The sequence below is a fragment of the Callospermophilus lateralis genome, chromosome 9 (assembly GCF_048772815.1).
Source record: "Callospermophilus lateralis isolate mCalLat2 chromosome 9, mCalLat2.hap1, whole genome shotgun sequence".
In the NCBI taxonomy this organism is placed as follows: domain Eukaryota; kingdom Metazoa; phylum Chordata; class Mammalia; order Rodentia; family Sciuridae; genus Callospermophilus; species Callospermophilus lateralis.
Window position 1 is genome coordinate 77,896,356 of NC_135313.1, and position 21,902 is coordinate 77,918,257.

At 40.1% G+C, this 21,902-nt stretch overlaps 1 protein-coding gene across 1 annotated transcript; it reads left to right on the top strand.

Moving 5' to 3' along the window:
- The first annotated feature begins 342 nt into the window (after window positions 1–342).
- Rnd3 (Rho family GTPase 3) lies at window positions 343–17,886 on the top strand. Its single transcript, XM_076865925.2, has 5 exons — window positions 343–728; window positions 1,219–1,306; window positions 12,657–12,766; window positions 15,969–16,103; window positions 17,552–17,886. The coding sequence occupies exons 1-5, from the start codon at window positions 579–581 to the stop codon at window positions 17,801–17,803; spliced, it is 735 nt and encodes a 244-aa protein (XP_076722040.1). The 5' UTR covers window positions 343–578; the 3' UTR covers window positions 17,804–17,886.
- Window positions 17,887–21,902: the final 4,016 nt, after the last annotated feature.

Sequence of the window (21,902 nt, forward strand, 5' to 3'; positions counted from 1 at the left end):
GAGGCTTCTGGAGAAGATCACTTATGAAAACATCTTTAAAGGAATTCTAGTACAAATCGATGTGCACGGATATCCATTTTCTGCCTCCTTCTGTACTGTTCAGTTCCACCCATCAGAAAATCCTACTTGGGGTCTTCTAGTTGTCCCAGAGCTTTCCTCTGAAATCCATTCTGCACAGTCACCCTAGAGGGCGCGCTGCTTACATTTTCCGCAAGCAACGCTACAGCGCTAGCTCCCAGGCTCCATAAAAGGGGAGGAGGCGGATCAGTTTCCTTCTCTCATTGAGAAAGAAGAGGATTGGAAGGCTGGGCGTATAAAGCCGCGCAGAGAGCGTGAAACAAAGCAGTCAGATCGGAATTGGACTTGGGAGGCGCGGTGTGGAGTCAGGCATAAAACTTGTTGGAGGGGAGTAACGAGCCGGCTCTTCTCGTTCTCCTCCTCGTCCGCGTTGCGCTTCAGGGGTTCCCACCAGCCTTGCGATTTATTTTTTATATATGCTTTTTATATAGAGAGAAATATATATATTTTTTTCTTCTTAAGAGAAAATTCCTGTTCCAAGAGAAAATAAGGCAACATCAATGAAGGAGAGAAGAGCCAGCCAGAAACTATCCAGTAAATCTATCATGGATCCTAACCAGAACGTGAAATGCAAGATAGTAGTGGTGGGAGACAGTCAGTGTGGGAAAACTGCGCTGCTGCACGTCTTCGCCAAGGACTGCTTCCCCGAGGTGAGTGAGGCAAGCCTCGGCTTTTAGGGAGGCAACCCATGAAATACCCCTTCTCGAGGTTCTTCCCCCTGCTTCTCACCCTTTCCCACTTTCCCCGCTGATCACACTGCTCGGAATGGGAAAGTGCACTGGAAGCGTTTCAGGGGTTGGGACGCGCCTGCACACGGGGTTATTTAGCTCCTGAAACTTGTTCTTTTCTGTGTGCAGAGCCCGAGGTAGGAAGATTTGGGTCAGCTTGTCTCCGAGAGCCGGTGGGGCCGCCAGGGTTTCGGACAGAGTCCACGTGTTTAGTGTGTAGTCTGATGTGTGGGTTTTTTTTTTTTTTCCCCTGTGTGTGTGTGTGTGTGTGTGTGCGTGCGCGCTGCGTGTTTTCTTTTTTTCCATTGGGAACTAGGGGAGGAGATATTTTCAGTGTTCGATGGTGTCGTGTATTTTTAAAATAACCTCTTTGCCCCCTTTCCTTCCTCTTCTGTCCATTTTGTTTGTCCAGAATTACGTCCCTACAGTGTTTGAGAATTATACGGCCAGTTTTGAAATCGACACACAAAGAATAGAGTTGAGCCTTTGGGACACTTCGGGTAAGAGTCATCGGACCGCGTGGCGCTCGGGGCGGGTTTCTAGTCGCCGCGGGGTGCGCGGCGGGCTCGTTCCACCAGCTCTCTGCGCCTTTCCATTAGTTTTGCCCCTGTGAGGGATTCCCACGGCCCCTGCTGGGTGAAAATTTTATCCTTTCTGCGTGGGGGCGGGGTACAATATGGGGAGAGCGGCGGCAGTGGGGAGAGGAGAGCGCTGTGTGCCCTCAGGGTGACCCCGAGGTTGGAGTCGCCCCTGGCTGGGTGGCCCGGCATGGTCGGTTCTTGCGGCCTTGCCGAGTGGTCTCCGGGCTGCCAAGGTGGCTCGGTGCAGGGGGAGTGCGCGCGCCCCTGTGGAACCATTGGCACTAGGCGGGCGCCCCTACTGAATGTGACCTGATGTTTGGCTGGGAGGCGGAAAAGCTCTAGCGGTGGGGTGGGGTGGGGTGGGGTGGGGTGAGGGGGAGGTGGAAGAAAATCCCCGGAGCGATGCGGTTACAAGCGGATTCCGCGCTTGGGGCAGAGTAACGTGCAAAACGGCTGCCGGCGCCCATGACGCCTACTGCCAGGAATGCGCTGGCGGCTAGGGCAGCGCGGGAGCCCGGTACTAGACTGGCCTTTTGCAAGCGCGGCCGGCCCTTTCCTTAGCGCCCACCTGCACACAGTCTCCTGTTAGCCCTCCCAGTGATCACGCAGCTCACCTCTACCACGCCAGTCCCTCGCTACCCCTATTGCATCACCTTCCGTTTGCCAGCCGAGCTGCAGCTAGCACTATTCCCCTTTGACCTTCCTGTCTACTTGAATTATTGGCTTCGTGGTGGGTTATTTTCAAAGGTCTGGGGTTCAAGGTCGGGTTATTGCCTTCCCCTGTGCCCATCCACCTACCTGTCTCGTGGTGGCAGAAAGGATCAAATACCCGCCAGTGGGAAGGCTTCCAGCCCTCTACCTTAGGGGTTTGCACCGGGTCAAGGTCGGTGGGGGCGGGGGCACCACCTGAGTATCTGGGGCTAGGATCCTCTACCCCTGGTCAGCAGTGCTCCGCTGTGAGGGATTGCTGTTTGCTTAAAGGATGTCTTTAGGGGAGCAAAGCCACCAGGCAAGGCAAGGGAAAGGCCTCTGCGCATAGGGAACTGATCTGCTGGTGGACTGATCAGCCAAATCCTACTCGAAACTAGCGAGGAGGAGCGCACAAGTGCCAACAAGCAGGTTTTGCCGTCTGGCGGGGAGGCTCTGAGGTGGAGCCGGGCTCAGCTGGGAGTGGCTTCGTGGAGGTGCTTCTGTGAGCTTCCCACAACTCTGGGCTTGAATCTCTGTAGCTCCCCAAAGACGTGGGGCATTAGAGAGCAAGAGGAAAAGGCCAGACTGACAGGGTCGCCAGAGGCAGTCCTTGCACAAAGGCAAGGGAGACTTGTAGGAGCGCCTCTCATGGTGGGTGCCAGATGCTCCGACTGCTGCAGTGAGGAGGGCGGGTTTACTTTCCCGCTGGAGAGTCAGGCTCTTCCTTGAACTGCGCCAAGAGCAGCAGAACAAGGACCTTGTCATATTTAGTGTTGTGTATTGGAGGGTTGCCCACACAGACTCGATACTATCGAAAAGGTGTTGATGGACGAAATTCCAGTGGTATTTTATTTCAATAATACTATCATCAGAATTATTCACAGCCTGGCACTAATGGGCTCCAATTCCAGGACATATCATGGAAATCGTTTGCCTAGTGGGCAGGACAGCCTCTATGGTACCAGTAATTAACACCAGTACTCTTCCCCCACCCAATCCTGTTTGGACCTAATGCTTGATAAGAATTATTTAGGCATGGGGTGAGGCAGTGGATCTGATCCAGTCCTTGATACAAAGCTGTGTTTAGATTTAGCTCCTGGTTACCAGGATTTCTGTGTGCAAATCCTCTACCTCCCTGGGTCTCATTTTCATCTTTTGTTGAAAGAGGACACTGAGCTAGATAATGTGCAGAGTCTGTCCCAGCTATGTGCTTCTTGGCTTTAGTACACTGGACAGGCAAGTCTTTTTGTTTCCCAGGATGTTGGTTGGCTTCAGCTCTTAGTCCCAGTGGATCTGGCATCCTATGATGGAGTTCTCACAGCCTACAAAGCAAGCCAGGTTTTTCGTAGAGCCAGGCTTCCTGGTGAATTTAGGAATGAGACTTATTGGGATTGGGAGGAGGAATGGGTGGGCTTATAGGAATGCTGGGTTATGCATCCCTGTCTCAAGCTTCAGGAGTCACAAGACCACCAACAGAGATTTTAGATTAGGTGCCCAAAGGGGGGAAAAATGACTTTATTTTGGGAGAGAAGAGGCCCTTTTTTTAAAGGCTAGAAAATAAATAGAATAGGCACAGTTTATAGTTGGAGCTGTTCTTCAAGCATGCAGATAAATATCACTTGAGATATTTTCAGGCATAAACAAAACTTTACAGTTCATAGTCTATACACATAACAGAATGCCTTGTACAAACAGTAGTCACCCAATAAAATCTGATGAATGAGCAGAGGAATAATGATATGCATGGTTTCCAAGGAGATGAGGTTTTCTGACATTTCTGGCACTGAATTACCTGTGCTTTAAGAATGGTAACTTTATAAATATTGCCTTTCATCAAGTTAAAGATAATCACCTGAAATGAAGTCAGTAGTGGAATAATCACTTGTATTTTTATTTAGAGAAACAAAAACCTATACATGCTGAACAAAATGAAAAGGTTTTACAACTGTGGTTACAAAACAATTAAAATGCCAAATTTTCCAGTATGAAATCTTAATTAGAACTTAGATATATACAGTTGGAAACAGAGGCATAAGAGAATTATTTAGAAGTCTATTGCAGTATTTTGTGAGCTGTTAATTAAACAGTCACCAAGCACTGCTTGTATTTGAAGAACAGCCTGTTTACACTAAAAGTGGTTTGTCATTCATGAATAAAATACATTTAGCAGGAACCATTGCATTAACAACTAAACATTTCAACTTTCAGAATTTATCCACTTTATCCCAAGCTTTACATCACAATTTTCTGAACAGGATTAATTTTTTTTTTTTGTCAAAAGTTTGGCATTTTCTTTGCCCTTGAAGACATTTGTGTAGTTCAAGTTGTGAAAATATTTGCATATACCTTATGTCTCTTGATATATTTATTTTTTACAACTGCTATCAACTCTGGAGAAAAGACTCAAGACTAATCTGTAAAGTCCTAAATGTCAATTTTTTTATTCTCAGAACTTTGTGAGAAGGGCTTTATATTGGAAAAATTGAATGTACTTTATTTCTCTTACATATACAGATACCATAAAGTTTGTTCTTTGCATGGTATTCTACAGCCTCCTACCAGAGGGACAATCATTTAGGAGACAGAAGCAGTTTTTTTTTTTTTTCTTATTTGGTCTTTATAATTGCTCAGCATCTCATAACTCATGGCAACTATGTGATCATTTATAAACAAAACTCTGCCAATATAAATACGGGAAAGATCAAATGAAAGTAGGATAATGTGGGATATCTTTGCATCAAGAAAAAAAGGAAAATTTTTAAGACCTAATATTTCCTTCCTTTCTCCCTCTCCTCTTCCTCCTCCTCCTCCTCCTCCTCTTCTTCTTCTTCTTCTTCTTCTTCTCTGCATCTGCTATCAGCAGGCCCTCTGTCAGGCTGTAGGATGCATTGTTAATTAAAACATGGTCCTGCCCTACTGCCTGTTCAGCCCAGTGGGGCATTGGGGAGAAGGAGATTCCCACTTGGCATAGCTCATGGTCAACCTATAGGGAGCCCAATATTGTTGAGAATTTGAACTCTAGTGCCCTATTCCACCTGCTTGCCAATGTATTTCCCTTATCAGCTTCCCAGGGCTTTATAGATCCTCTAGATCATCTTTAGGTAGGAAAACCCACCCACCCCCCGCCCCCAGGCACATGCCAGTTAAAGCAACCACAAATGGCACTTTGCCAGTTGGAGTCACTCCAGCCTTCCCAAAAGTAAAAAAAAAAAAAGGTGCCACAGGAATTATCTAAAACAGGAGATTCATAAAGATAGTCTTTGATCCATATTTTCTTCATTTTGCTAACAAATGTTATTATAAACATTTTTATTAATCATTGCAGAAGTGTTCTGCATGATTTTCAGATTCATCCAATGAGTGTCTACAAAACAGTGGGCAATGATTTCAACATTTTAAAGTGATAAGTGAGAATAAAGTAATTCTAGTATCTTGTGCTTCAAAATCTGCCACATTTGCCAAGCATAGAAGCAATTTGTAGTATGAAGCCAGATCCCTACTAATAATAGAAACTTAGTCATTTAAGGATCACCATATCTTTTTCTAGGAGGTTTGATTGCAGTGTAATTTCAGCACATATGATTTAGGGAGTAATAACCATTCGAGCCAGCTTTTAACCAAGGCAAGTTAGTGCACATATTATTTAAGGCATACTATTAGTTTTAAAATATTCAATTCAGCTACTAGAACTATGCCTCATGAATACTCTTTTGAATCTTTTCATGTTATGAGCTTCTTTTAGGCCCTGAGGGCTAAAGTTAGCACTTCCTGTAATATTTTTTAGCATCATTAACAGAGAATGTGGTATTCTTTAAATTTTATACTTATAGAAACAGGGAGGATAGAAAAATAGTAATAGCTTAATGACTTCACTTTGAGGACAAACCTCTCTATAAACATAAATCTATCTCTATTATTAAATTTATAGCTTATCAAGTTTGAAGAAGGGTCTTGGTGACAGGTGTTCTAGTGAAATATTTCTTAACAGGAATGGAAGTGTATCAGCAACTTTGGAGATAAGTATATAATTAATCCAGAAAAATGGCTTGCAAGAAGATCACTGGTCACACCCCCCCCCATATACTTTTTGTGATTTAACATACAAATGAACACATCTTGGCACCAATTACAGACTTGTACAAAGCCAGTCAACCTGGTTGGTTGACTGTGCGCATACACTGCTGCTGTTGTTGGGACCAGGAGTTGTTACCCACCTGAGAAAGGGTGACTTCTGCCCACAAGATGCTTACAGTCTGGTTAGAGTGAGAAGACAAATTAGAGAGGTAGAAGAATGGGTGACTATAAAATAACAAATACTCAGGTTCTTCCAAGGTAACATAAGAAACCAGGTAAGGAGTCCAGTTTAGGTGTAAGGAGTTTAGATGGAAAGAAATGTTAGTGAACTGGAGCTTAACAGGGTAAGGAATTCTTGGCTTGGCATCCTTCTGAGAATATGCACAGGACAAATGGAGGTCATGGAAACATTAAGAGTGAGCCTAAAGTTTTGAGAGCTGGATTCACCAAGTAGCAACAAGAACCAAAGGATTGCTGAAGGCCGGGGGGACCAGCCCAGGTCCCCCGACTCAGTCTTCTTTGAGTCTTTACACCCCTCCCACTTGAAAACATGCTTACAATAATGGAAAACATGCTTAAAACACTCTTACCAAAGAAAACAAGATTTGTAAGTTTGGAATTCCAACTGAAGTTAACTTTTGTAGAGAAAGGGAGAGAGTAAGAATTTACAGAGAAACCATAGAAGCATGGGTGCTGATGCTGTGGATATCCAGGATAAAATTGCAGAAAATCAGGTTTTTCTTTAAGTGGTAATGATCACTGGGAGCTTAGGATTTCAAAACCAGGTTCAGTTTTTAAATTGGGTGTTCACATTCTGAAGAGATGTAGGATAAGGCAAAACAGCTTGGGTGGTGGTTTCCAATAAGCAATACAGAATGCTGCATTTTGGAGATTTGTTTGCCATGTAACAATTTCCACTTAGACCATGGACCCTCCCCAAGAGAGAGGAGGAGGTGTGAATTCCTAAGTCTTCTCTGTCATTAGATTTTTTTTTTTTTAAACCCCAGTTTGTACTAGTTTTTCTAATCTGTTTTCTTGCTAACTTGAACATTTCAGTGAGCTGTCCAGATTGGTCATTCTGATGCCATATGAAATAACCACATGTTTCCTTATTAGTCTAGTTCTTTTGCAAGTAAATATGACACCAAGAACCAGTACTGTCTCCAGTTAGTTCATGATGTCTGGTGGGTTATGATACCAAATGAATTAACTGTACCTCAGTCCTTTTCTTGTGTCCTTGAAATATCTTTTCAATTACTCCATATTGGCCAATTTCTCAGAGTCCCCTTTGGCAAAAACAGAAATTTTTACTGACATGGAATGTGAGTTGCCTCTAGAGTTTGATCAGGTGTTGTGCACATTGGTTTTGAAAAATGAGCCTGATGACATAGTATGTGGAAAGGGGAATTCACTCATGGGACTTCACTCTAAGGAATCTGACTCTCATATATCATATGAAACATAAAAGCTTCAATCTGTTACTGAATGAGAATGTAATTTTCAAAAAAATTATGCCTACATACTTTTATCCATAAAGTTCTATGACTCACCATGGTTCCACCACTAGTAAAATATTTTGATTCTTCTATATTTTTAAGTATCTTAATATGATTAGGAGTTTAAAGCTAATGTTTTACTTAAAGCCCCAAAATAGCAATTTTATTTCAACCTTTCTATTCAACTGTGTGTATTCAATGTGGCCAGAAGTAGAACATATTGTGTCAATTTTTATAGCATTACATACATGCCCACACGTTTTCAGAACATAAGTCTGATTTTATAGAAGAAACAAATAAAATATCCTTCCTGGGAATGTTTATGGCATACTTTAGGCATGGAATTTGAAGTGTCAACAGTTAGGCAAAAGAGTAAAAAAGAGTCTTCTACTGGGCCAGATATAAAAGTTCTGCCCAGACTTGATTCACATTCTTGAACTGCTGCTCATTTGAAGTTTTCACTATGCGTAGAGATGGCATGAGGAAGCGCAGTCTTGTAATAATTGGGCAGATCATGCAGTGTCACGCTAGCTGCTATTTAGTACAGATGTGCTCTTTGTTAGTCACTAAAAATAACAAAAGTTAATATATATTCTCTGCCAAAAACTTTCAGTATCCCTAACTTGCTGTTCCTGTTAGGAATTTTTCTAATGGAGAAAAGGGATGCTTTTCAAATTAAGGTTCAAGTCTTAGAAGCTAGACTTATGAAATATTCAACAAGAAGAGTCCTCTGTTCTTAGATTCATCTAAAGCCTTCCAGTGTTTGAACCTGTTTTGCAAAGGTCCATAAAGCCTCCCTTTTGGGCATGAATCTTCTGACATATACATTTAATTATGTACATATATGGTGTGTTCTATCTCTGTAAAAGGATGACTTCAACAGGTAGGTATGTGTCTGAAGAATTAGTTTCTGGGCGAGGCACTTAGTGACTATTCTTGGTCTGGAAATTTTGCTCTCACCTGAAATTAATGATCTTGAAGACAAAGATGGGTAGATCTGCAATTTCAAAAGCCTTTTAGGACTTTGCTGATGTTTGCAAACTTGAGCAACTAAGAATCCCCAAAGCATACATACTTAGTCTGTGCCAGAACAAAACCCTTCAACTATACGTTTTTGCTGGGGGAGGGGGAGATATAATTTGAATATGCAATGTGGTTTTTCTTTTAATAATAATGTATTTTCCTGTAGTTTTCCCTTTGATGGTCTGGTAGATTACTTAGAAAGGACCATGAAACAGTGCTGTGGGCTTAAAGTTTCACAGAGTACAAGAGAGATACTGGCATCTGAGAATTTCCATATGCATGAAGCCTGTTCCAAATGCTGAGAAAAAGTTTTATTTGACAAGCAAAGCTCAGTGCCCAGATTTATTAGACCTTAACTGTAGTGCATTCTTAGGTCCTTGAGTACAGACTGCATGCACACCAGTACCTACTATGTAGTGCAGTTAAAGTTTAATACTTGGCTACATAGTAAAATATGTTCAGCTCTCTTTCCCATGTTGTGTTTATACAGTTAGCACCTTGAAAGCTTTTCATGTGCACCTTTAAAAAAATAATCTATAGAAGCTTTGTTACTTGGCTTCAAGTGGTGTTGGACTACTTTTCCTGGAGGAATGTAGGAGTCAGGGCAGGTGTGGTTCCTGCTTTTTTGGCTTACTTTTGCCCCCTTCCTTGGATGTCATTTCTGCTTCATTGTGGTGCTTCTCACTTACATGGGCATTCCTGGGATTCCTTTTCCTCTTCTCTTGGCTTAGGAGGGAGCCTGCACAGGCCTGGGACTACCAGGCCCTCTCCAGCTTTGCTTTGCATTCTTTGTGCAGTAGCTTGGGCTTCATAGGAGAGAATTCAAAGTGGTTAAGCTCAGAGTAAACACTGTAAAGTTACACAAGACTTTTTTTTCCCCTGAAGTTCCTCTTTAGCTGATGAATTGTTAAATCTTTCCTGGTAGGATGATTCTTTTATAATTCTGTATCCATTTTGTTGCTATGAAAAAAAAAAAAAATAGACGCAATAGTTTTCTCTATCCCAAAAAAACAAAACCTTAACTTTTCAAAAACTAAAATGAAAAGTTTTTTATTTCATTATTTTTAATGTCAAGTGAGTCTTATTGTCCGTGGTCAGACAAATTATACTTAAACTAATAAATTCAGGGATCAGTTTTATTAGTATCCTTGGACACTCTTGATGATCCAAAAGCAGCACATTTATTAACAGAAGTAATAGTAACAGATCAAAGTGTCATTGCTAATTAGATCTTGTGAAAGCCTTTAAAATTACCTGTTCATGCCCACAAACCCTGAGGTTTATTTCTCATGAACCTTTACACTACATATGTATTGTCATTCAGACTGTTAAACCAAATAAAAACAAAAGCAAAAACCAATTTCCATGAGAATTTGGCTTAGCTTAAGAAATCTGTTTCATTTAAAAATCATGCCGGAGTCTAAATTTTGCAGATATTTGCACACGCTCACTAAGCACAGAAGCTGGCTCAGTTGATTTCTGCAAGCAGAGTCTCCAGCCTGTGACAGAGGGCTGAACACAAAGCCAGATCTCCTTTGTGGCCATAAAATGGGTGGGGGAGGGGAATCAGCCTACAGAGGGTGGGCTGTTCTCTGCAGCCTGCCATGTGGTGACCTGGATGTTCAAATCATTCTACTGGGTTTTTCTGGTAGTCCCAATTTTAATTAGATGACTTTTGTCCCCTTTGGATTTTTTCCACCACCTTTCCTAATTTTTGCATTTGGAAAAGGTGGTCTACAATATTATATAGTCTAAGATGCCAGACTAAGGGGGAGTACGCTCATATCTTACAACATCCTGTCTTGAAAAAGTGAAGCACCTGTAGAGAGCTGTCCTCAAGTTCAGGCCCCTTTGAGACTGGAAAGTATCCAGAGAGTTATCTTTCCTTATGTGCATAACTTCCAAGAAAAGGAGAATTCCTGAAGTCTGGTTAGGTTTTGGACAACCCTGTCCACAGTTTCGACTATGGGTCTAGGGTCAGGTCATCTTTTGGTAACTCTCAAAAGCAGTGGAAACCCTCCTAAGACATGGCCTGTGTTTACATTTCCACTCTGTGATCTAGAATTTTCTGACTATTTGGAAAGGGATGCCCTGATGCTTACAGCAGGAGCTGTGTTAAAGTTTGACTTTGGACACAGAAACGAGGAAAGTTACAACAGAAACCATCTGCATTTCAGCATTAATATAGAGATACCAATATATCCATAAATACTGTTAAGCTAACTCATTTCTGCTATCTCTCAAAAACGGGTGAACTGTTTGTGAATTTTTCTTGTAACCTCACATTTCTTTATGTGGCAGCCACAGGTTGTCATTTTCAGGGATGGCCTCATTTTGATTATTTTAATATTTAAATACTTCTACTTTTTAAACTTTAACTTATACTCTGTAAGCTTTGAGGAAATATCTTTCAGTTGTCAGGCTCTGGCTTATTCTCACTTTTCTTCCTGATTCCTGGGATACTCTTCCTTGGTTGCAGACACATCTAGTTCAAGTTACTACTCTGTACCCCTAAAAGCAGCTGGTGAGAAAGCCAGTTTTGCCTGGGTTTCCATAGTCAATTTCTGGGACCCAGATACTGTGGACATGGAATGGGGTGTCCTAACACGGTGACTTCTAGGTAACAAGAACAAGCTTCTGAAATTTTTAATTTTAATAGAAGTATAAAAGATGATTTTAAAACTTCTTTCCCTTCTCCTGTCTTTGACTGTTGAGGTTTTGATTTATCAGGGGACAACATGTCATGTTTTTCTTCTAGAAATGGAAAATAATGTCAAAATGAAAGAGAGTTTCAAAAAGACTTTGGATGCTTTCAGTTTTCTTTCTTTGCTCTGGAGTGAAATATGTATGTGCATACGTGTTTGCTTGGTGAGCTGGTTTTCATGTGAGGTTTGTGAAATGTCAGTATACTGAAAGCAATTTCTTTAAAAAGTAGCAATCGGCAAGCTGTATTTAATTTTATAGCCACACCACTTTGTAATTACCGTCCTCGTTTAATTACCCATCCTTCAGAATTCTTAAAGGAGTAAAAGAAACTTCTTAAACGACCAGAGAGTTCTGTGGTTAAATTAACTGTCTGGTGGCATGAACTTTTCGTGTACCCTGGATTTTACTCAAGCCAGGATCCTTGTATTGTGCCTCAGCATCACTCTTGGAGGTGGATCTGTGTGGGAAAATGATGTGATCCAGCATGGAATTTATTGCATTCCTTGTTATAACAGGAAGAAAGCCTGTATAGGGTCTGGGAATAAGTTTAAGTCAGTAATCTCAAAGGTCAAAGACCTAACCAAACTTGTAACTTAGAGATAAGAGGCCACTGGATCACTGTGGTTCTCTTTGCACGGTTGAACCTACCCCTCTCCTCCCCCTTCTTGCCCCTGTCTGAATATCAGGCAAATCTTGAGTTTTGGACTCCTTTCCAGGAAGCAGGCTCTGTTTAAGATGCTTGCTAGCACTCAGATTTTAACAAAATTGACACCACCACCACAGTAATCCCAGTCAGTATTTCCTGATCCTTTATTAAATGCCAGGCATTGCCTGGGTGTTTTTTTAAATCCCAGATAGACATATTGTCATCTTCATTTTATGAGTGACAAATCAGAGCACAGACACCTGAGGCTACCTGACTCCCTCCCACTTTTATGGTGGAGGTGGATTTGCACATAAGGACACCTGGCCCCAGGTGCCACCCCACTTCATCCAGGTGCCTTCAGCCTCTAGTCTTTGAACTGTGTAGATTTCACTTTAAGATCCTGGTCCTACTCTCTGATTCAGGTCAGATACATATGAATTGCCATTCATCTTTTGATAGAAATGAATGTATTACTTACAGGGCTTTTGTATATTTGTTTGCCTTTCTTTCCCAAGAATTAGGAGTGGTGCTTCAAAGTGACAGTTGAGGGATTTAGGTCAAAAGCAGAGAGTTAATGTATGACAAACACAGGGGACTTTAACCTGAAACTTGTGTGTCTTTTGTTTCTTCTCAGGTTCTCCTTACTATGACAACGTCCGCCCCCTCTCTTACCCAGATTCGGATGCCGTGCTGATTTGCTTTGATATCAGTAGACCAGAGACCCTGGACAGTGTCCTTAAAAAGGCAAGTTCTGGGAGTGGGTGACACAGTTCTGTGCTAAGCAATCCTAAGGCAGAAACCTCTGCTTGGCTGGGGAGCTCCAAGACTCTAATTAGTTCCTTACCTTATATTTTGTAATTAAAACACCAGAAAAGATACACCAAAACAGGCTTCCCACATGTATGCATCACTATTTTTGATAATACATCTGCTTGAATTTTTTTCTCATAAAGTTCTGAGACAAAATATCCTTTAAAACCCTTCCATGTTAGGTTTCTCTCTTTCTCTCTCTCTCTCCCTTCCTTCCTTCCTTCCTTCCTTCCTTCCTTCCTTCCTTCCTTCCTTCCTTCCTTCCTTCCTCCCTTTCTTTCTTTTTTAGGGGAAATAGTGCATCTCAAAATAGTTATATTTGAGTACTATCATTTATACCTGTCTTCCTTCCTTCTCTTTTTTTTTTTTCATTTACCAGACAGATTAAGCCTTAGTTTATAGATTTATATTTGACCTCAGTTTAGGTATTGAACTGAATGCAATAATAGATACTTTAATAAAGAAGCCATGTTTCAGTCATGATTTTATTTATTAGAAACAAAAACGGACTGGTAGAGGAGAAATAGGGGTATGTCTCCAGACATGGGACAATGTGAGTTACGATTAGGTGTGTCAGATCCTAATCAAGACAATAGTTGTAAACACATTGTACATTATCACATTTCCCAGTTTCTGGAGGCAAAGATAAGGCAGATTCTGTAGTGGAGGAGGAACCTGAGGCAGCTTCATACCAAAGGGACCAGGGGGAGATCAAAAGGAAAGCAACCAGTTGAGGATGCCCCAGAGGTCATAGGGAGGCCAGCAGAAGGAAGAGATGTTCCTTGGCCTCTACCAGCCTGGGACTCAGCCCTCAAGTGGGTGTTAGAGGGGTGTGAGCATTAATGGGGCAGCATTGACTAGCCACAACCTCTTTTCTCAACTTTGGATTAAGTGCTGTGGGGATTCAGGGTTAGAACCTTGGTAGAGCACCCCGCCTCCATGCACTGTGGCTTAGACACAGGATGTTGAGAGCAAGGTGGTGTCAGCCACGTGGTCACCACGTGTCCCAATCAGAGTAGAGCATGGAAGGGGTTGAGGAAGATAGACACCGGAGTTTATTTATTTATTTTGTTTTGTTTGAGTGGGATTCTTTTGTTTTTTACCTTTAATGGGATTTGAAATTTTTGTGCTTTTATGAATTTATACTTTTCTGTGGTATTTCATGGCTTGGCTCCTGTGCCATTAAAAAATGAGGGTTTGAAGTTCTCATCTCTCTATCTTTACTAAACATTGCAAACATAGCTCAAGAAAATGTGGAAATGTGACTTTCTGAATAGATCAAAGTTTTTTTTTTTTTTTTTTAACTTAACTCCTCTCAATTTTAAGTAATGTATATCAAACACAAATAGGACTGATGTTTTGTCAGATTCAGGCAGGAATACACCTTTCCTGTCTTTAATGCTTGTAAACAATTGCTAGACATGCAGAGGGAGGCCAGAGTCATTACACAGCTGAAGATCAACATCACGGCATGTCTGGGTCTGTCTGTAGATAAAAGAGGTTGCTTATTTACTGGGTTTTTTACTTGATGTAGTATCAGGTTATGCATAATTTATAATGAAAAGCCTTTCTCTCCTGGCTTTTTTTTTTTTTTTTTTTGTCTTCTAAGACCAAATGAACAGTGGCTTTGGCCTTAGTGATATTACTGAGTTCATTTTAGATTTGTGTTAGATTTTGATAACTCTTGCTGTGGTTCATCTTGATTAATTTGAGTCCTTGAAGTCTATGAATATCCCAGAGATTAGTGTGAATTAAAGCAAGATAGATTTCTTATTCTTATTTTCAATTCATCATTATGAATTTATACTTCTCTGTGGTATTTGATGGGTTGGCTTCTGTACCATTAAAAAAATGAGGGTTTGAAGTTTTAAGTTTTACTACTTTTAAAAGTTTGGATCCATTAGGGAATGTCTAAGTCTATTATCATCCATTCCCTCTCTGTTTCTAATGCCAGTGCTACCTAGCCATGGTAGATTCTCCTAAACAATTTCTGGAAAGAAATCATGGGGAAAAAAATCATCAGAGCATAAACTGGTTGTTGAACTAAAGTCCACTGCCCAAAGCACATCTTTAAACCTGGGGTTGCCTCGTGGTGGTCTCTCCAGTTACTGTTGCAGGACGTCCCTCTTATCTAGTATCACGTGCATTACTTCATCAGCCCAGCTATTCTGTGAATTCCTTTCTGGGAGAAACAGCTATGTCTTAGGCATCTTTGTCATCTCCATAATCGTTCTTAGAGTGCTTAGGACAGATATGTGAGTATGATTTGGAAGAGCCTAAGCCCTTTTAACCCCTCATCTCTGAGAGCCAGAGATATCTTGTGGATACACTTGGAATCCCTGACTTCTGTCCTGATGGCAGAGAGCAAAAGCCCCAGGAAATGAAACCACAGCCTGCTTTTAAAGAGTATAGTTAACATTCCCTGCCAGATATTCCTGGAGGTTCTAATAATTTTGGTTAGGTCATGAACCAACTAGTCAAACTGGACTATATTAAAATATTTACAGTTTGTGTACCTTAAAAACTAACTCAAAAGCAAATGAGCTGCAGGACCAGCCTTATTGATAGCCCAAGAAATGGACTTGCTGTCATCTGTTCATTCAGCCACATGAATAGAAGCTCCTTGAAGGCAGGAGGTTATTTTACTAATTCCAGCTCAGGATCCTGACACACATGGCATGTGTCAGTCTTCCCTGACCAACCAGTGAGTGCATGCTGGTGTTTGATTTCCAGCCTTCTACCTAAGTTTCCCACTCAATACATCTAAGGACACGGTCACTCATTGTAATTATTCTTAAGGTAATTTTATCTTTTAAGAGATACCCCCAAATTAAGAAATCGTTGAGGCTACCTTCAGACAACACCCAATAAGCCTCTTATTGTAGGAGCACATGAGTCACAGAGAGAGAATAGATGATAATAGACTTGGACATTCCCTCATGGATCCACTTTTAAAAATAGTAAAACTTAATATCTACTTAAAGAAGCAAACTTCTTCTTTATCTGAGGTGACATTCATTTTAATGTCCTTTTGAAAGTCCCATTTCCAATGTCTGCCAGTAGAAAAATTGTTCTCACTCTGTAAATAGAGGTGCTCTGTTAATTTTCTGTCTTTTTCTGTTTTTCCCCCTCACAGTGGAAAGGTGAAATCCAAGAATTTTGTCCTAATACTAAAATGCTCTTGGTCGGCTGCAAGTCTGATCTGCGGACGGATGTTAGTACACTGGTAGAGCTCTCAAATCACAGGCAAACACCAGTGTCATATGACCAGGTATGTACGTTGTCAGTGTGTAAAAGTAGATTTCAGAAAGAGTGAAAGAAATGGAATATCACTCATAATAAATAAAATAAAAAGACTGTTTTTCTAAAGACTCAGCCAGTGGTCAACTATGGTATGTGAAATGCCCTGTCATTCAGTAGACTAATTACATGATATCTGAGTACATAAATGGTTGATCATATGCTACCCTTGTGTATCTCTGCAATCCCCTTGGTTTTTAAGTTTAGTAGTTTTAGAGAGAATGTAGTCAAAATCAATAGTTCTTTAAGAGAGGTACTCTTTTTTACACAAAGCAGCCCAATAGAATACTAAAACAGGCAGTTGTAGGTAAAGTAGACCTACTCCATAAAACAGTCTTTTAGAGATGCATCATTTCTACAGGGGTTTCCCATAAGTATTTAGAAAGGAAAACCAGTTCCAGTTCATTCTCTAAAGGCTACAGTCAGATTCTAAAGAGAATTTGTGTTGAAATAGCTAGAATGACATTTAGTACTCATCACTTAAAATACTACAATCTAGGACTATGGATGTAGCTCACTGGAAGAGCACTTGCCCAGCATACCCGAGGCCCTGGGTTTGATCTTCAGCACCACAAAAGAGTGAAAAAAAATACTCTCATCTTCTTCATCTATCATTTTGATTATGTATACATGATTATTATTGTGTATATTGCTAGGATTAACCACATTTAGAAACTAGCTATTTTGCATTTCATAAAGTAACTGATGTTAAAGTACTACGAATCCTTTTCTCAACTTATTTTGGCCCTAAAACCCAAACACAAACTTACTCTATTTGAAATTGATTTTAAATTCATTCATTGTCCTTGTGTTTTGTACAACCTGTTGGCTAGCTTCAGCTGTCACTCATAGTCAGGAAGAGTTTTAGAAAGCAAGTCCCCATGAGGGGCTAAACAGGCTTTAGAGGCTAGGTTGCCCCTGCCAGAGCTGTGTGGAAAGTGCAAAGTTTGGGTTCGTGATCTTGGGCTGACTTGTTCTAGTAGTAAGCTTCTGTGCTTTTCTGTAAACCCTGGAAGAACCTATGAACCAGTGACTCTTAACTACATTTGATAGGATGACTCGTCCCCTTAGCTCCTCTCCTGCTTCACCATTAAGTATTTGCTGATCAGGGCCTTCATCTCTTAGTGACCCAGTGATGTTGGATCAGCCTTTAGCACCATGGGGAGCCACAGCAGTATCTATTGAGTAATGACAGTTGAGTATCTCAGAATTGGATCTTGACTGCAAATATTTATGAAGTAATAAAGTAGTTCAGTTTTAAAAAAGCATTTTTATTTTTTTGTAATGACAGTTGGAAAATTCCATTGACTTGTTAGAAAATGTTTGACGATGCAGAATTGTTGTGTGTTCTCAGAAGATACTTTGTAAGTTTCCTCCAAAGTCTTATTGCTGATTAAAATCCCTTCTTTTGCTTCTCAGGGGGCAAATATGGCCAAACAGATTGGAGCGGCTACTTACATTGAATGCTCAGCTTTACAGTCAGAAAATAGCGTCAGAGACATTTTTCACGTTGCCACCTTGGCCTGTGTAAATAAGACAAATAAAAACGTTAAGCGGAACAAATCACAGAGGGCCACAAAGCGGATTTCACACATGCCTAGCAGACCAGAACTCTCGGCAGTTGCTACGGACTTACGAAAGGACAAAGCGAAGAGCTGCAGTGTGATGTGAAACTTGCGTTATCTTTAACGAGGACAAAGGAATCTAGTGTAAAAAAAACAACGTGAGCAAAACAAAAAAGCTGAAGTCAAGTGAAGTGCACAGCCAAAGTCACGTGTCCCACAGGCTAGAGGCCCCTGCAAGGGTGCCCGTCTTTTTGGAATCCTGTCCTTAGGTTCGGCATGTAGACCGAGTGGTGAGAAGTGAATACATTGAAGAGTTTTGAAGTGTGACTTGAAAAATATGCCAAAAAAAGTGAGATTCAAATGCTCTAGAGGTAGAGGAGGAGGAATGCGAGTACCACCAAGAAGAAAAATCACACTCTGAATGGTGCTTGCGGGTTTTTTTGTTTTGTTTTTATTGTTTTGTTTTTTGGCATTTTTTTTTTTTTTGGTTGTTGTTGTTGTTGTTGTTGTTCCAATCTATTCATGGATCTCTATTTTGATTTAATTTTTAAACGTTTTAATCTCCTTTACAAAAGTATATCTTAATATACCGTCCTCGTTGGGGAACTGGCACTGTGACCTTAGCGTTTAGTTTTCTAGAGGATGTGATCTAATTTCCTCTTAGCTCATCATTAAAATGGAAATTGTATCGGGACCCGTGGGATTCCAGAGGAAAACTTCATGAGGCTTTGAAATCTTGCCTTCCTGAAGATCGCTGATGAGCGAGATGGTTCTAAAGAAAGGCTTTTGCAGCCTTACAAGATGTGTAGACCGGCACTGCACAGATCGCATAGATCAAATAGAAAAAAGTATTGATTTTTTATTCAGTCGGATGGTTCTGTTCATCATTGTGATTGTCATTAACAAGTGGTAAATTGCTCAATGTAATATTTTTGTGTGCTGTTTAGAAAAGAGGGTGTGTGATTTTTTTGTTTTGTTTTGTTTTTGCCAACTTTGATAAAAATGCAAAGTCAAATAAAAGTTGTCTTGGTTTGATGTCATAGAATGATCCAAGGGGGAAGTATAGGTACTATTTTCACCAGGAGAGATAATGAAGGAATAGTAACAGAAAGCACAGTTTGTGAATAAAGCTGTCTGGAACAACTTACCAAATATACAAAGCAAAAGGACAGTTTGGGAATGAAGCTCCAAAATTGGGCAGCCTCTAATGATCTGCATTTTCTTTCACTTTCTTTGAATGAACCTCAGTTTGAGAAGGACCCAAAATGAACCTCAGTTTGAGAAGAACCCACTTACCCAAGCTTTAGAGAATCCCTAGTAGAAAATTATATAATGTCAGTCCTGACGTAACACTATGCTGTTTCTAGACCGTGATGGCTAAACCTCACTTAACCAGATTCAGCCAGGGTCCATATTCAAAACTTGATTGTTGATACATAAAATAATAAGCATTTAAACCAGTTTACAGATATTTTCTTGACCAGTTCCTTTTAGAGATTCTTTCAGAGAATAAACCTGATTGAACCTGTTTGTTGTTGGCGCTTGTTGAAAACAAGCTTTCCTTCCAATGATATAATGCTTCATTTTTGAAGTGTTGAAGCTGTGCTCCCATTAAGTTGTGGCAGGAGAGGAGATTAAGGTAATTACAACTCTCAGTTCTATGTCTTACAAGCACTTTGTTTTGTCTCTGCAAGAAAATACCATTCCAGTCATTTCCCACGAAATACAGACATTTTACCAACATAATATATGCTTTGATTGGTGCAGCATTATGCTTTGGGCAGTATTACAAAATAGCTGGCAAGTGCTTTCTGTATTTAAATATTGTAAAAAGAATAAGTTATAACTGCTATAAAGCAGAACTTGCGTTGCATTTTTTTTTTTTTTAACGTTGAAGTCACTTTGTACGTTTGTTTGGTCAATGTTTCCGCAGTATTTATTAAAACATACTTTTTTTTTCCTTCAAATAAAAAAGTAACCATGTCTTTGTCTAAATGTGATCTGTCTTTTCTTAATCCACTTCCTGATTTTGTAGTTTAGCTTTGTTGTTTAGTCTAGAGATGATTATAGAATCTGTCCTAACTTTTCCTGAGTTAGTTGGATTTGGGGACAGTAGTCCTTTCTCAGAGAACAATAAATCTTCATGTATAAGAGATTTTCATTATAATTTCAAATGACAAGAAGTAAACAGGGCTAATGCTTAGACTGAGCAATTTGATCAACAGAACAAGCCATGATACTGCCTAGAATTATCTTGAAGAAAGTACAGAAATTCAATGAAGTTCAGAATAAAACAGTATGACATGGTCTCAGGTCACAGGTTGAATTCTAATGTGTGAGCCTGATTGCTACTCTCTCCTCTGGGGTCCAAAGTCTTGGTCCTTCACCCAGCCATCTGCCTTGCAAGGTATTCTCTTGTTCACAACAGCCAGATGCACACATGACCCAAGACCCTGCTATTGTGACAAATAGTTGAAGGGAAGAAAAAAGCAATACAAAAACTATCCTGTTTATGGTGGTAGCATTTTTTAAAAGTACAGAACAACCTACAGTCTTCCCCACTGACCCAAAAAGTGGAAAGTAAGCATGGAAAAGCTTGGGATAGAGGGAAACCAGGGTCCCCACAAGCCCAGTTGATGCTCAGTCTTCAACTAAAATTCTTGCCTATAAATTTTACATAAATGTACAAAGATAGTCCATGTGGGACTTTAAAACTTTGATTCTACACAGCTAAGACACTTCATATAAAAACTGCATCCTTGTGGCTTTTTTTTTTTTTTTTAAGTGGCTTTAGAAATCTTTGAGATATAGTTACTTGCTTGGAAATAATTCCCAGAAGCACAAAACAAAGGGAAAACCAGAGCATCCAGGATGAATGAACAATTAAAAGAGCACTGGCATTAAGGAATAGCCATGTTAAAAATTTTTTTTTAAAAAACAAGGATTTACTGAATATATTTTTAACTCATTCCCATCATCAACTAGTAAAGGAAATAAAAGTACTTTCCAAATCCTTGGTGTTGGGTAACTTCTAAACATGACATCTAAGTTTCTTAACAATTGTTACCACAAAAAAAAAAAAAAAAAAAAAAAAAAAAAAAAAAAAGGAAGAAAAAAAAAAATAAGGTTCTGCTGTCCTTGGCAGTATTTTATAGATTGTGCAGTAATGTTTCCCTCTGGTCAATTGTTGTTTCTCGGCAGCTTTAATTTGTTAAAAAGAAAAAAAAAAAGAAAGAAAGAAAAAGCCTTCAGCCCTGGGCATGTATGCCTTCCTTTGCTCTGACTTTTTGCCTTTGCAAACATTTCTTCTATGTATTCTGTGAACATTCCTTTCTGTTGATAAATGATCATGATTAATGCCTTTTTAAATACTAAAAGGTGGTTTTCATACTCTTGAGTAAGACTTCAGCTGTATCTCTTTCACCTCTATTAATCTTTTCCAGGAATAGTTGCTTGAGAAGATTCTAGTCTTAGAGGGAATGTGTCTTAAGTGTAAACTTAGAAATAACCCAGGGAATTTTATTTTATCAAAAGGAATTTTTTTTTAAATGACCTCATTCTCTAAGGCTCCTGAAACTGAAATCTGCTTACCCTCCTTCTGATGGATGGATAGTAGCATTCAGTTCTAAACCATTCAATTCTTTTTTTTTTTTAATTTTTATTGTTGGTTGTTCAAAACATTACATAGTTCTTGACATATCATATTTCATACATTTGATTCAAGTGGGTTATGAACTCCCGTTTTTACCCCGCATACAGATTGCAGAATCACATTGGTTACACATCCACTGTTTTACATATTGCCATACTAGTGTCTGTTGTATTCTGCTGCCTTTCCTATCCTCTATTATCCCCCCTCCCCTCCCCTTCCCTCCCATTTTCTCTCTCTACCCCATCCACTGTAATTCATTTCTCCCCCTTGATTTTTTTCCCTTTCCCCTCACTTCCTCTTATAGGTAATTTTGTATAACAATGAGGGTCTCCTTCCATTTCCATGCAATTTCCCTTCTCTCTCCCTTTCCCTCCCACCTCTAGTCCCTGTTTAATGTTAATCTTCTTCTCATACTCTTCCTCCCTGCTCTGTTCTTAGTTGTTCTTTTTATATCAAAGAAGACATTTGGCATTTGTTTTTTAGGGATTGGCTAACTTCCCTTAGCATAATCTGCTCTAATGCCATCCATTTCCCTGCAAATTCCATGATTTTG